At 40.4% G+C, this 14,211-nt stretch overlaps 1 protein-coding gene across 1 annotated transcript; it reads left to right on the top strand.

Annotated features, from left to right (window-relative positions):
• Positions 1-2,931: 2,931 nt before the first annotated feature.
• Positions 2,932-13,373, top strand: chrnb4 (cholinergic receptor, nicotinic, beta 4 (neuronal)). Its single transcript, XM_008283924.1, has 6 exons — positions 2,932-3,096; positions 6,456-6,601; positions 7,785-7,829; positions 8,079-8,188; positions 8,746-9,799; positions 12,653-13,373. Exons 1-6 carry the CDS (start codon positions 3,048-3,050, stop codon positions 12,815-12,817), a joined length of 1,569 nt encoding a protein of 522 aa, XP_008282146.1. The 5' UTR covers positions 2,932-3,047; the 3' UTR covers positions 12,818-13,373.
• Positions 13,374-14,211: the final 838 nt, after the last annotated feature.

The following is a 14,211-nucleotide window of genomic DNA, read 5'->3' as shown; positions in this document are numbered from 1 at the left end:
CGTCGCTTTGAATAAAAGCTAAATGAAACTGTAGAGTTGTATTTGTGGTTGGGCTTTTACTTTGTGGTGCTTAAACCTCTAAAGTGTTGCGCCTCCATTATGAAAAAGGAAAGCTCATGGATCATGAGAAATTTCTCCCTAGGGCCTCATCACTGGACCTAATAGCAAAGAGCTGCCAACACCTGACTTGCTTCCTCCAGATAGTTTATGTGTCTGCTGACTAGAAAAAAATCCTGTATGTGAATATGCTATAAATGATCATTTAGGAGACATTACCAGGGATTGGAGAAGGATCACCACTGCCATGAAACATATTAACATTTAAAGTATTTCTACTGTTTTACATTCTGTTTAATCAAATAGCATACTAGCAGACTTTCTCGTAACTTAATGTAGCTCATATACTGAGCAGGTGTTAAGTTTCGCTTTACTCATTCTGATTCAACAACATTGTTTTCTCAGGGAAGAGATTTGTTTAGATTTTTTTGTGAACCAGGGAATTTGAGAAAAAAATAAACTAAAAACTAAAAAAAAAAATCCTACAAGTCTTCTTCAAACAACCTTTTGGAATTGATGACCTATTTATCTATCTATGCATTGAGGTAAAATTGATGAGGTCATACTTGAAATGGGATCCTTGGCAACCTCCTCCTCTCCAATCAGGAATTAGACTGTCGATCTCGAGCATTTCACAGAACGTGTCCCTGTAAATTGTCATCACTGTGCAATATAATGAAGTATAGGCGGCCATTTACAAAATGAACTGGCTCATGGTTGCTTTCTGAGCAGTCATGTTTCACCACTCATGGCTGCACTGTGGTTCATTGCATATAATGTCAAGTCTGTTGCATCACTTTAAGTCTCATGTGGATTCAGATTTTTAAAAGTATCGGAGCTGACCACGTATCTGACACTCGTTCTCGCAGTTTGAGTTGTAGTGATGAAAAGAGGGTGTAGTAGAAACATAGGAGTGGCATAAAACATGTAGGTCTCGGATAACACTTGTGCAAATTTCAGCATTTCCTTACAGATTCTGGGCTTTCAAGAGAAAACGTAAATGATCCGTGGTTATGAGCGACTCTTAGCATTTGCCTCTGCATTGATTTGATGTAATCATGGTTGATCTTTTAAAGGTCTAATCAAGATGTTTTCGTTTTTAAATCTTAACAATGTAGTAATGAAATTTTCCTTTCAAAAAAAATGTTTTTCTTACTGTTACTTCACTTAAATGTTTCAGTTTCAATCTGCAGATCGATGTATTTGGAGTTTGATCCAAAAAGACAATTTTGAATTCGTCTACTGAAGGGGGAAGGTCACCTCGAATCAGAGTTTGAAGCATCACTTACAAATGGGATGAAACACAAGGAGAACTGAAAACTTTAAGACTTGACACACAAAGATATGATCCAGATGTTTACGAAAACCAGTGACTGACCAATATCATTCTAAAAGCTCATCTTTTATCTCCAGTTGTTTAAATGCATGGTTGCACAATGAAATTTATGTAAACCTTTGGGATTGCAAACATTGTTTTGATTCGTGTTTGGAGTTGCGTTAGCATAATAATTGCACCAGCTTCATATTGTGTGTAGTTTAATTTAAAATGTCTGTATGAATTGTTTTAAAACTAAATTGAAACTGTAGAAAAGATTTTTCTACAACTTGAGTTCAGAATTTCAAGTCTTTAAAAACTGAATGATTAGGTAATTGTTATTTATGGAGCAAAGTCTACTTCCCCTAACTCAACATAGACCATCGGTTGAACATCATTTTATTAGAAGTTGTCATAACTAGAATAAAATCCATTAATGTAAGTCATATTTGATTTATATTTAAGGGACCAAAACATATCAGAAACCAAACATTTCCCTTGATTTAAAGTGTCAGCGTGTCTTTGAATATTCAGTATTGAAGAAAATATTTGTTTTCTGAATAAACAATATAGATATATATATATACAGTTTTTCAAACAAATGAGCAATCTGTGCAGCCCACGGCCCGTCCCCTCCATCCTGTTAACAACGAGAGAGGGTCAAAACCTAATCAGCCATTATTGATCTGCTTGCAATGATCCAGAACACAAGTCTTTGGAGTTCAAATTTATAACCCCAGGAGAGTCCTTGGGGCTGTTCTTCATGCCTGATACAGTTCCTTTACTGGTCATTATAATGAGGCTTTAAGCAGCTTGGCGACTGTAAATCTGCTATGCTAAGATTGCACTGGTCCAGGTCTGACTGGACCTCACGGCACTAAATCTCACATCCAGGACCAGAGAGGAATTTATTGTTCTCTCCTGAGCAGCCAAAGCTGTGTCAAGTCAGTAAATGATCACAAGTCATCAAGATAGTCAAAGTATATTGGCTGGTTGGAGAATTAGACCCAGATATGCATATTAGCATCTGTGCTTGGATACATTCAGATGAATGATTTTATTGAGGAAAAGAGTCTCATGCTGGTGAATTAGAGTACAACTTTAAATCAGTAGAAAATCCTCAGATATGAGCTTTTAAAATGATTAGTATCGTGTGTCTTTACTGCAGGAAGATCCATGAATTTATTAGGAAGTGGGGGCAACAGAGGTCAGAGAAATAAATATGGGCCATAATGCTGATACTAATATAAAACTTGCTTCCTTTTCCTTTTTCATTGGCAAAACACATACAGTAATATCTGCAGTGGTAGCCTACCTACTGTATGAGAAACCTGCCGTCTAAAACAGATGCTGAGCTGGTGTAAACTTGCAGTAGCTGATCACAGACCGGCTACAGGACCTGCAGGACTCGCAGGGGACAGAGAGAGCAGCGCGCCAGGGCAGGCTGCTGCGCGTTGGCGGAGCGCAAAGACCAGTGCGCCGATAGGAGACTCTGCGAATTTCAGAGGGTGGATCGCTGTGAAGTAACCCAGCCATGGGGCAACAGGCAGCAGCCAGTGTTGGAGAGGTGACCAAACCGTGGAGAGACCGGCATGTCCAAGGGGAAGAGCGCTAAACACCGCAGCTCTGAGGCTTCATCACTGACGACTCCCGCGGACCAGATGGTGCCGTAAAAATGGCTCGGGCTCTCTCCATCCTCGCTTACTTTTTCTCTTTGATTCACTGTAAGTGCGTCTTTCTTTTTCTATCATCCTGTCCAGCCATAACCAACTAATAGAGACAATTCTAGCGAGAGCTTCTATCTGTGCGTAAAAATGTAGTGCAGGAAGTGTCTCTGCTGAAAAATGATTGTGCTCCTTTTGGTGTCCCGAAGTCGGATCGCACATCTTAAATTTGAAGTTTTCAGTTGCGTAGAGATTTTTTTTTTTTTCAAGTTTCATTTTTTCCCTAATTTATTGCTTTGATATTTTAACCACTAAAAATAAGACATACGTGAATATAAATCCTCATAGCCTAAACATTTTTTGCAAGTTCAGCTGAGATATGATATGACTGTGTTTCGACATATTGTCTCATCTACAGGCAATTTGATGAGTCAGTCCTGCTATCAAATGTGGCCTGTAGATAGCAGATCAGCAATCACCTCTCCAATGGAGCTTCAAAATATTTAGTGTGGGGGTCACAAGCAGTAGGTGTCCAAGAAAGGCACCCAAGATCACCAATAGAGTTGAAGCTCTTTAATGTACAAAAGTTCAGGAAAGTTGTGTGCTTGTGATTTCCTTATCTTCTACAACATCACATTTTCACACAGCCAGAGTGGGGTTAGCTGGAAAGAAAAAAATCAGTGCTTTACATGATAGAAAGAAAGAGGAAGGCTTCTGCTTCTGCAAGTGTTTGACAGCAATTTATGACATGATGAACTGTCACAGAGAAAAAAAGCTTTGTTCTTCTACTTTGTTCTCCATATAAGAGAGGAAGAAAAAAAGATTACATTAAAATTAATTGTACAGATTATAACAAGAAGTGGAAAACAAAGGAATAGAAGAAGGAAAACAAGTTTTATAGTATGTGTAACACCTCCGTTAACCTTTGCCCCACGTTTTGATTCGTTTGCACGCATCATTAGGATCTCAGTCTCCAACTGTATTGCATCGCTGTAGAATGTTTTTGAGTGTGCTGCTGCACAGAATGACCTTATCAGCACCAAAATGGCTTAGTCTAGCACTGCATTAACACGCCTGACCTCATTCTCAATCAGTGTAATGTCAATGCAACACTTATGAGAGGCTGTTCATTTAACACATCAAACCTTCTCGCACATTAAGGTCTGTTCGCAGCAGTTGACCTCATCTGGTCTGGCTGTTTTGCAAGTGGCCTTCACCTCTGGTAAAGGAAGAGCTTGTTTGACTCTGGTTTCCAAGCGCTTTGACAACACACCATCTGTTGAATAGTGTTGTGGAAGCCCTGCTGTGTTGGATGGGACTTCGGCCAAGTGACTGACAACGGCACAGTCACGGCGGCGTGCACTGACCCGTCAGGGGCTACACTGTCGCCACGCCACGCCCTGCAAAGCTGCTGGAGTCCTTGGACCGATAATGACACACACAGTTGGATACTCAGTGAGAGAAACCACATTGCATCATGACATAACTTCACGGTCGGTACATGTGCTGAATCTCTGCAGCCATGAATCCTGCTCTGCTGTATATTGATAGAAGAAGCAATTCTTCTTCAGCGGGCCCATCAGTAAGAGTCTCACCTCATTGGAATGTTTCCCATGAGTTAGCCGACTCAGCTACTCCAGACCATGTGGAGGCATTAATAACCTGCTGCATGTAGAAGAAAATGGAAGAGGTAGTGCTACATATATCTATTCTGCTCCAGATGAGAAGAGCCGATCATCAGTTTCAATCGGGCCTGTCTTCACCTCTGACACAGGCATCATTTATCAGAGTTGGGGGGGCAGAGGTGGCGATTACATGTTGTTATTCACTTTATTCTCATTTAAACAACACATCAAGTAGTTTAGCTTTAAACAGAGATGACACAGAAGTGGAATTATGAACATGTTGTGAAAAAACCTGCCCTTATGTGAAATGTAATTGCTTATTTTGGAAATGACTACATTCTAGCATAATTTCAATTATACAGCAATTGATTTTTTAATTGATTCCCTTAGACTCAGAAAGTTAAGTACTTTGTTTGTAATCCTGATGCATTTGAGTTCATTTACTTTTCATAGTGTTTTTGAGGTTTAGTAGAGGGGAAGAAGAATTGCTGTCCAGCGTTATAAACACCCAGTGACTTGACATACAACACTAACAGTGCTCAAGTTTGATTTATTTATTTTTTTTCATATCTAAAGTATAAATGTGAGGCTCCAGGAGCAGGTGCGCTTCTGTGTTTATTGGGTTTGCAACAATCCAAAAGATTTATGAGCTTTGCTCTCAAAACTGATCTGTCTCCCTGTGTGTCCATCCAGTTTAATAAGGCGATAGGCTGTCTGTGTAGATTCTCAGTTATCCAGCTAATGGTAATTCTAAATGCTTCAGAACAAAGCAGCTGGACCTTCTTTTTATTTGTTTATTTTTTATTGGCTCCCGAGGACATTTCCCCTCTCACCCAAGAGGTCTCCTCAGTCAGTCATTTAGAAATGAAGAAGACTCAAGATGAGAGGTGAAACATCTTCGGCAACCAAAAAAAGAAGTTAAGTTGCCGTCCACTGAAGCACTTGTGATTAGGAGTTGGATCATTAGCAGGTTATACTAAAAGACCAGTATGAGCCTTTGCACACATTCATGGAAGGAGTGTGCACCTAATGTGACAGGATGGACAATGAGAGTGTGAAGGTCAGTGTGGCAGGTTGTCATGTTGAGGTAGACTTTGGGGTCATGTAAGCTGTACGTGATGTTTTGGTTTTATTTTTTATTATTTGTTTTTTTTTATTGTAATTAAAAATGTACAACCGATCTTAAACTTCCCATTTTAATACTGTAGTTTTTAGATGTATATATTATAGAAGCAACACTTTATAATACACCAATCAAATTGCAGTTTTATTTTTGTTTTCTTTTGTTAACAAGACAACTTTATTTTAATTATTACTAACTTTATTTATTTATTTATTTATTTTTAATTTGTGTCAGAGTAGTGTAACCTCTAGGGGTCAAATATTAATAGAACTACTGCGACATCATTTATTTATCATTTCCATAGAAATGTTAAAATTCTTTCATTCTTTCCATTGACATGTTTTCTTCCACTGAGGAAACAGTACACCTTATTTATTTATTTATTTATTTTCCATACCTGATTTCTATATCTGATTTGGGAACTTACACTGTAAACTGTGGGTTATGTTATGAAGCTTTAAGTAAAATAATAAGTATAAAAGCATAGACATTTAACCAACAGAGCTCAGTCATTCCTCTACAGTGCCACCAGTGATGGAAGACTCCATGGTCACTTTAACATCTTTGTTCAAGCCTGTGGTTTAATGTTGTAAAGGTTTTATCTGGATGTTTTGGTTGCATATTCACTGCGTGCATATAAAAATAATTTCTGAACAAAATTGTGTCGTCAGGTAGCAGCAGTGCTGACTCAGAGGAGCGGCTCATGAACTGGCTGCTGGGAAAAGATCGCTACAATCCGCTTATTCGTCCGGCTGTCAACAGGACCGAGAGAGTAACAGTGAAGCTGCAAGTGTCTCTGGCACAACTCATCAGTGTGGTGAGGCCTCAAACACTCCAACCCGCCACGAGGATGTGAATGGGTTTTGGTATCTGCGTGTTTGTGTATGTGTGAGTGAGGGAGTCGCTATATGTTGTGCAGAAAAAAGAGAGCGTCAGTAAAAGAAAGACAGTGAAAGGAGGAGGATGATAGAAAAGACAGAGCAAGAGCCACAAAGCTCTGAGAAAGCAGTTAATTACAGAGCGGCCTCCGCTGAGGGGCCGTAGCTCTAAATGGATGGATGAAGCCGAGGATAGATCTGGTCAGCTGTGATCTCTGCCTCTGTCATGTCCAGATTGAAACTTCAGCACATTGGATTAAAAGGGGCCATAAAGCTGTTTTAGCCACAGTGGTAGAGGCTCTCCTCTGATTTACAGTGGAGACTCCTCCCAGCTGCAAACCAAGGCAGCCAGACTCATTCACAGCCGCAGTTTATGAGTTTGCATTGTACCCCTTTGGGTAATTGCCATTTGGTATCACTTTATAGGACGTGTATGTCATGGCAGTGTGATGACACTGCAATCAACAAACATGTTAACAAGCAATCTGAGATGAGAGGGGCATTTATTTTTAACCTCATTTCTAACCTGGGGCCAAAGTAAAGATGACAGTAACCAGGGAGGTTCATCTGGACTTCTTCAGCATTACTACAGCGCAAATCTTGATTTTCACTTCATTTTTGCAACAAAAGTTGCAGAGGAAGCTGTTTAGATGTTGACAACGTCTAATTAACACACCAATATTCAGTCTTTGTGCAAAACCTTGTTGTACAGCTACAGAGGTCATCTTCGACTCTTGGTCTTTAGCATCTTTGATGAATTTCTTCTTGAGCTGTATTATCTGCGTCCATATGTAGCAATACGTTATATTTGAAGAGTTCATTTGCAAAAACAGATAACTTCATCTTCACAAACCTTCAGAAAACCCACGTTTCGTCTACCTGAGACAATATCAATCAAACTTAAGTTACTGTTACATTTCTACTGACTCAAATCCACTCAACTTCAGTTTGATTGACATCAACTCAAGCAAACAACAAAAATAAACATTTTCTGAAAATCTACACAAACTGAGTTTTCTGTTTTTGCAAACAAACTCTTCATTTGCTGTTCTTTCTGAGTTGTATTTTTTTGCCTGAAACCTGTAATGAAAGTAATTTCTAGTAAATATGTTCATTTTTCAGAATGAAAGAGAACAGATCATGACCACAAATGTTTGGCTCACTCAGGTAAGTGTCAATAGGCTTGGAGTCATTCACTCTTAGTAACCTTGTGTCTTGTTAAATGTCCTTCCCCCTGAACTTGAATTAAACCATATCCTTTCTTCCCCTCTCAACGTGGAACAAACTGCTTTTGTAATTGTGCTCCGAATGTATTCCACCGATAATGAAGCATGTAATTAGAAATGGGCTAGCATTAACAAATTGAACTGAAATCTGGAGTCAGACTATACGAACCAGGTCCCTCTGTCTTTTCAGCACTGGGTGGATTACAGGTTGTCATGGGACCCCGCAAAGTATGAAGGCATCGACAAGCTGCGCATCCCCTCCAGACACATTTGGCTCCCAGATATTGTCCTGTACAACAAGTACGTTTCATTGGCTCACTGTCGTGTTTTATTTCAAGGAGTTGTTCTTTTATTCGTACAATGTTGGCATTAAAAGAAATGGAAAAGTGTATTTGACTAAATATTCTGTCTTTATCGTCTGATGTACAATAAATTAACCTCCACCAGACAGGAACTGTAACTCTCTCTCGCAAGACATCTGAGAACTGGGGCTTAAATTCACCAGCTGAAAAGTCATTATATAAAAGTGATTGTCAGCAATCTCTCCATCCTCACCTCCTGGCTTTTGCCCTGTCCAATATGAATAGTTTTCCTATTAATCCTTTTCCTAGTCTTCCATTCTTATGAATTATTTTTCCATAGTTCCTTTATCATATTTAAACTCTGTAGGAGTTTAAGTGTGATAAAAGTTTTAGTCTTTCCTTTGACAATTTTGGTCGACTGTTCTTGGTTTTTAGAAAATAACCAAGACAAATTATTAGCATGGAAAGCTTTCCTCTTGTCTCCACAGTGGTTGTAATGTTGACAAAGGCCAATTCACAGGTTCTTTAAAGTGTTCTTTCTCTTTCTTCTCACAGTGCTGATGGAACCTATGAGGTAACAGTCTTCACCAATGCCATTGTCCTTTTTAATGGCAGCATCAACTGGCTTCCTCCAGCCATCTATAAAAGCGCCTGTAAGATCGAGGTCAAGCATTTTCCCTTCGACCAGCAAAACTGCACTCTCAAGTTTCGCTCTTGGACTTATGACCACACAGAGATCGATCTGATCTTAAAGTCTGAGGTTGCCAGTATGGATGATTTTACCCCCAGCGGGGAGTGGGATATCTTGGCGCTGCCGGGCAGACGGACTGTCAACCCCCTGGATGCCACCTATGTTGACCTCACATATGACTTTATCATCAAGAGGAAACCCCTTTTCTACACCATAAACCTCATCATTCCGTGTGTCTTAATCACGTCTTTGGCCATTCTGGTCTTCTACTTGCCTTCAGACTGTGGGGAGAAGATGACCCTCTGCATTTCTGTCCTCCTGGCTCTCACTGTGTTCCTGCTTTTAATCTCAAAGATTGTTCCTCCCACCTCGCTGGATGTGCCCCTGATCGGCAAGTACCTGATGTTCACCATGGTGCTGGTGACCTTCTCCATCATCACCAGTGTGTGCGTGCTCAACGTGCACCACCGCTCTCCGAGCACCCACACCATGCCTTCCTGGGTCAAGCTGATTTTTCTTGTGAAACTGCCTACTTTACTCTTCATGAGACGCCCTCACAACAACTCTGCACGCCAGAGACTTCGTCAACAGCGGTGCCTGCGGGCCAGGAGAGCCATTTTGGGTTTGGGTTACCCAGTTGCAACCAAAGCAGGTATCACCGTGTCCTCCTCCGCCCTGCTGTCTTCTGACTCGGCCTTCTCCACTCCAGGACACAAAAATGTAGCTCCTCCAATGGGCTACAGCCACTCCAACAGGAAAGGGGACGTGCGCTCCACCGATTATCTTCCCGCTGGTTACACTTTCACCCAGGACCTCCAGCAGAGAAACAACTCAGAGTGGGCTGCTGATGTTCAGGAGGCCGTGAACGGGGTGCGCTTTGTGGCTGAGCACATGATGGGAGATGATGACGATCAAAGTGTACGTACACGCGTTCAACCCAATTTTGTTAATCCATTCAGTGTTGTGAAAATAGTATTGGTAAAGTTATTTTTCTGTGAAATCATTTGATATTTAAACTTAAAATTAAGAAAGATATTTTGTCTAAGGAATACAGTCTATATTTATAAGGATATAGAATATAAATAGACTGAGAAATATACGAGTAACTGCGACCTTTATTATTTTTAGCTTAAATGTTTCACTGACAAAAATGGTATCATGTATTATTCTTTTTGCTTAGAGTTCATATTTCAGTGTAGCTGCAAAATTTGAAATTGAAATTTAACTGTAATAATCAATAAGTGGAATCATTATGGTGGATAATGGTGCATGATGCATTCTGACATGAGCAGGAAAACATGAGTATAAGCATCACAATGTCCACATAAAACTCAGTTACTTTGCTACTACGATTTCAACTCTACTGTTATTTTACTACACCTGCCTAAAGGCAAACATGAGAAAACAGTATATTTCTTAATGAATCTGTAATGTGTAAAGTGGGACATCTGGGATATTTAAGCTTCATATTGCTAATGGCCCCCTTGCATCATTTGTGTATGGTCAACACCAGTACTAGAGGCCACAGTGGTCACATGAACTCTTGAAAACTTTTCATATATTGATCACATGAAGCAATTAGCTTAGCTTAGCAGAAAGTCTGGAAGCAGAGGTACACAGCTAGCCCTAACTAAAGCCACGTGTTAATGTAAAAGAAACTAGCTCTGCTTCTAGGTGGAGCTTTTTGCTGTTCATGGTATGATGGTTTGTCTGCTTCCATTCTTAAGATTACGCTGTGCTAATTGCCTAATTGGCTGAGGAGTGCTGCTTTACAAATGCATCAAAAAAGCAAGTGTTGTTTGACTCGAAGGACATATCAAAATGAGAGAGGTTAGACTTGTAGTTTGCTTTGTGATCAGTGACTCATAACCAAACGTTACCAAGGCAAACAGCTTTGCAGAAATTGACTTAATGTCATTTTAACTTACAGTCTTCACTAGACCATGTAAATACAATTAGCAACTCACAGATACACAAATCTGCCACAGAATTAAAACAACCTGCCTAATACTATGTAGGTCACCCTAATGCTGCTAAAACAGCTCAGACTCCACAGACCTCTGAAGGGCTCCCGTGTTATCAAGTACCAAGACAGGTTTTTAATCTTGCAAGTTGTATGGTGCGGAGGCTTCATGGTTTGGATGAGTTTTTCCAATACATCCCACAGATGCTTGATAGAAGTGAGATCTAGGGAGTATGGAGGCCAAGTCAGCACCTTTAACCCTTTGTCATTCCTAACAATTTTTGTTGTGTGATAATGAGTACTATTCAGTAAAAAAGAGGCCAGTGCCGTTCAGTAATACTGTTGGCATGAAGGGGTGTACGTGGTCTGCAGCAGTGTTTCGGTAGGTGCTCAAAGTAACATCCACATGAATGCCAGGGAGAGTTTCCTGCAGAATATTGCCCAGAGCATCACATTGCATCAGTTTGCCTGCTTCCTATAGTGCATCCTGCTGCCAACTCTTCCCCAGCTAAATGATGCACACACACCCAACTGTCCACATACTGTAGAAGAAAACATCAGACCTCCACCACCTTCTTTCATTGCTATATGGTCTAATGGGCCTCACTGACCACAGCTACTCAGTCCCATATGCAGAAACTGTGATGTTCACGTTTTTATCATAGGCAGCATGAAGTTTTCCAGTAATTTGCGTTACAGTCGCTTCTCTTTGGGATCAAACCACACCAGCCAAGTCTTTGCTAACCTATCAGCGTCAATAAGTTTTGAGTCCTCCTGACCTTGACTGGTTGGTGTTTCTTGGATCAGGTTTGTTTCATGGGTACTTACTACTGCATACCAGGAACACTCCACCAGGCCCTGCTATCTCAAAGATGCTTTGACCCCACGCCGTCACAATTTGGCCCTAATCAAAGTTGCTTAAATCCTTATGCGTGTCCATTATTTCTGCTTCCAAACAGTATATTTCAAGAATTGACTGTTCGCTTGCTTTTGAGTTTATCGCATCTCTTTACAGGTGCCACTGTAACGAGATAATCAATGTTATTCACTTAACCTGTAAGTGAATGTTGTGGCTGATTGGTGTATATCAAGGCAGAGTACATTGTCACGGGTGCCGTTAAAAACGTGGGTAAACACAATTCCTTTAGTGTTAGCAAATTAAAATATTTCGGCATCAAAGCCAATTAGAATGAGGTATTTGCACATTTTTACCACCAGGTTCAGCTGCTCCCGTCACCCTTCCAACCCATCTGTCCTGGTCCCAAAAACCGAGTTTAAGGTGTTTGTATTGATGTGATTACATTTACTGTACTCTCTGTGGCCCTTGAGGTGCAGGAAGAAATACTACTAACCTTAAGTAGTGACTGTGGCCCAGCAAATTGAAGGCAGACTCTGGTTAATCAATGGCTTTTCTGGCAAATCAATAAACAGGGAGGGAACCCAGAATGAGAAATGACTTGTTTCAAAACTACCAAGGACAGCACTGAAAATGAGGTGAAGGGGTCAACAGGGGTCAGTGTAGATCTCAGCAATATGGAGATGGGTCTTTGCGAGGATATACCTTCATAATGTTTCTGTTCGATGGTCCGCGTCAGCATCCTCAGGATAAATGTACCTACAATCTAAGCAGTGCTATTGGTGTAAATGGATGTAACATGAAACCACGTTATAGAAAACATAAAGTGTTTCCCATAAGTTCAAAGGGCACATATTCATTAATTTGTTCACACCGTTATACGCTTCAATACTGTTGAAATGAATGCCTGTAACAAGCACACTGACTCATTTAAACTGTATGTGTCTTGCAGGTGATAGAGGACTGGAAGTACGTGGCCATGGTAGTGGATCGTATGTTCCTGTGGATCTTTGTGATAGTGTGCGTGGTGGGCACACTGGGCTTGTTTCTCCAGCCTGTCTTCCAGAGTCACATTGTTCCCAGTGAGCAGCCCAGCTCAGAGACCCCTCGCATATGATGAGCAACAAGGAAGACTGAGCGACTTCAGGGGTTTTCATAAGCAGCTGTGCCATTAGGACAAACAGAGCTGTAATGGGATTCTTCTTGATGTGTGCTTAGTGCTGTATTGGCAGGGATCGGAAGCTCTAACATGATGTCCCCTGTGCCAAATCCTACCAACAACATGGCACCAAAGAGGGCTAAATCAGACAGAAAATACAGTACATCGGTGGGTGATAGAAAATTGATAGAATGTCTTTAATATTAAAAACCACATGGCCTCCAGCAATAAACCACCCCATAGTTTGAGCAAAAAAACAAAAAAGGTGCATCTGCAAAGGACCTATTGCAGCATCATTGCACTGAGGTCATTTCCCCGAGGTTGTTACACCTACAAAGGACAAATGCAGAACTGGACTGAGTGTACCTTTCACTGCACCAAAGGATGCCGAACTGTTGCAGAAATACTACACCTAATATGGCAAAGATATGTCTCCTGTCCGATGCTGTTTATTTGTGTTACCATGTCACTAAAATATAATAAAGAAAAATCTGTGTCCTCTTTTAGTTTGATTAAATGTATCAAATCCCCAATAAAGTCTTTAAATTGTCAGGGGTCTTGCCAAAGTGCTTAGTTAATCTGTGTTGCCGATGATAAAGTTTGTCCTCAGAGCCAACGTGGTCAATGACGACGTGCCAGTTAAGATATTTCATCATGTAGATAAGACAGCTGATCACTTTAAATGTGAGAATGTACGACCAGGCAAAAAAAAAGAAAAAGAAAAAATGTTGATGCAACAAAACTGTTCGAGAAGGCGCTCCTTTTGAGTGCAATATCCTGAGGTCCAGTATTTTTTTCTATAGCGATGCCATAGACCTGTTCTTAAAAATCACTCCTAAAAAACATGTATTGAGGTTTGAAATTTGTGCAGAAGAGAAAACAACATCTTGTTTTTGTTTTAGGTGCTTTAATCTTACAACTGCTCATTTGTGCCTTTTCACCAGAGCTGATCTTTGATAACCGCTCATTCGTACAGATGGCCAAGTGCAGGCAAAGTACACAAACACAACGTTCACACACACACACACAACATTTACTGCTCAATAAACAGTGCTGAGTGGGCTCGTTAGAGATTCTGCAGACGGTTGGTTCTTTTGTGAGACCTTCATTTAAATCAACAGATAGCAATCAGCATCCGAGTTAATGGACTGACTTGCTTTACTTTAGTCTCACTTTTACAGTTTTCTGAATCATTCGCTGCTTCTTCATTCACCTGTTAACCTGCAGTTATTAGCAAAGAGGGACACAGCATATCCATCAGAAATCCATCACCTGTTAAAACCCAAATAAAGCTGGAGGAGTCTTACATTCAATACTCAATGAAAGGTCCCATTAATCACAAGGCTTATGTC

This window comes from Stegastes partitus, unplaced genomic scaffold (assembly GCF_000690725.1).
Source record: "Stegastes partitus isolate 25-593 unplaced genomic scaffold, Stegastes_partitus-1.0.2 Scaffold333, whole genome shotgun sequence".
In the NCBI taxonomy this organism is placed as follows: domain Eukaryota; kingdom Metazoa; phylum Chordata; class Actinopteri; family Pomacentridae; genus Stegastes; species Stegastes partitus.
This window is presented reverse-complemented; position numbering and strand designations above follow the sequence as displayed.

Bases quoted from the DNA above. Each gene is read 5' to 3' on its own strand.
- chrnb4 (XM_008283924.1), top strand. From the start codon at position 3,048: ATGGCTCGGGCTCTCTCCATCCTCGCTTACTTTTTCTCTTTGATTCAC. The intron at 6,602-7,784 runs GTGAGGCCTCAA...TTCATTTTTCAG, and splicing joins TGGCACAACTCATCAGTGTG to AATGAAAGAGAACAGATCAT. The intron at 8,189-8,745 runs GTACGTTTCATT...TTCTTCTCACAG, and splicing joins GATATTGTCCTGTACAACAA to TGCTGATGGAACCTATGAGG.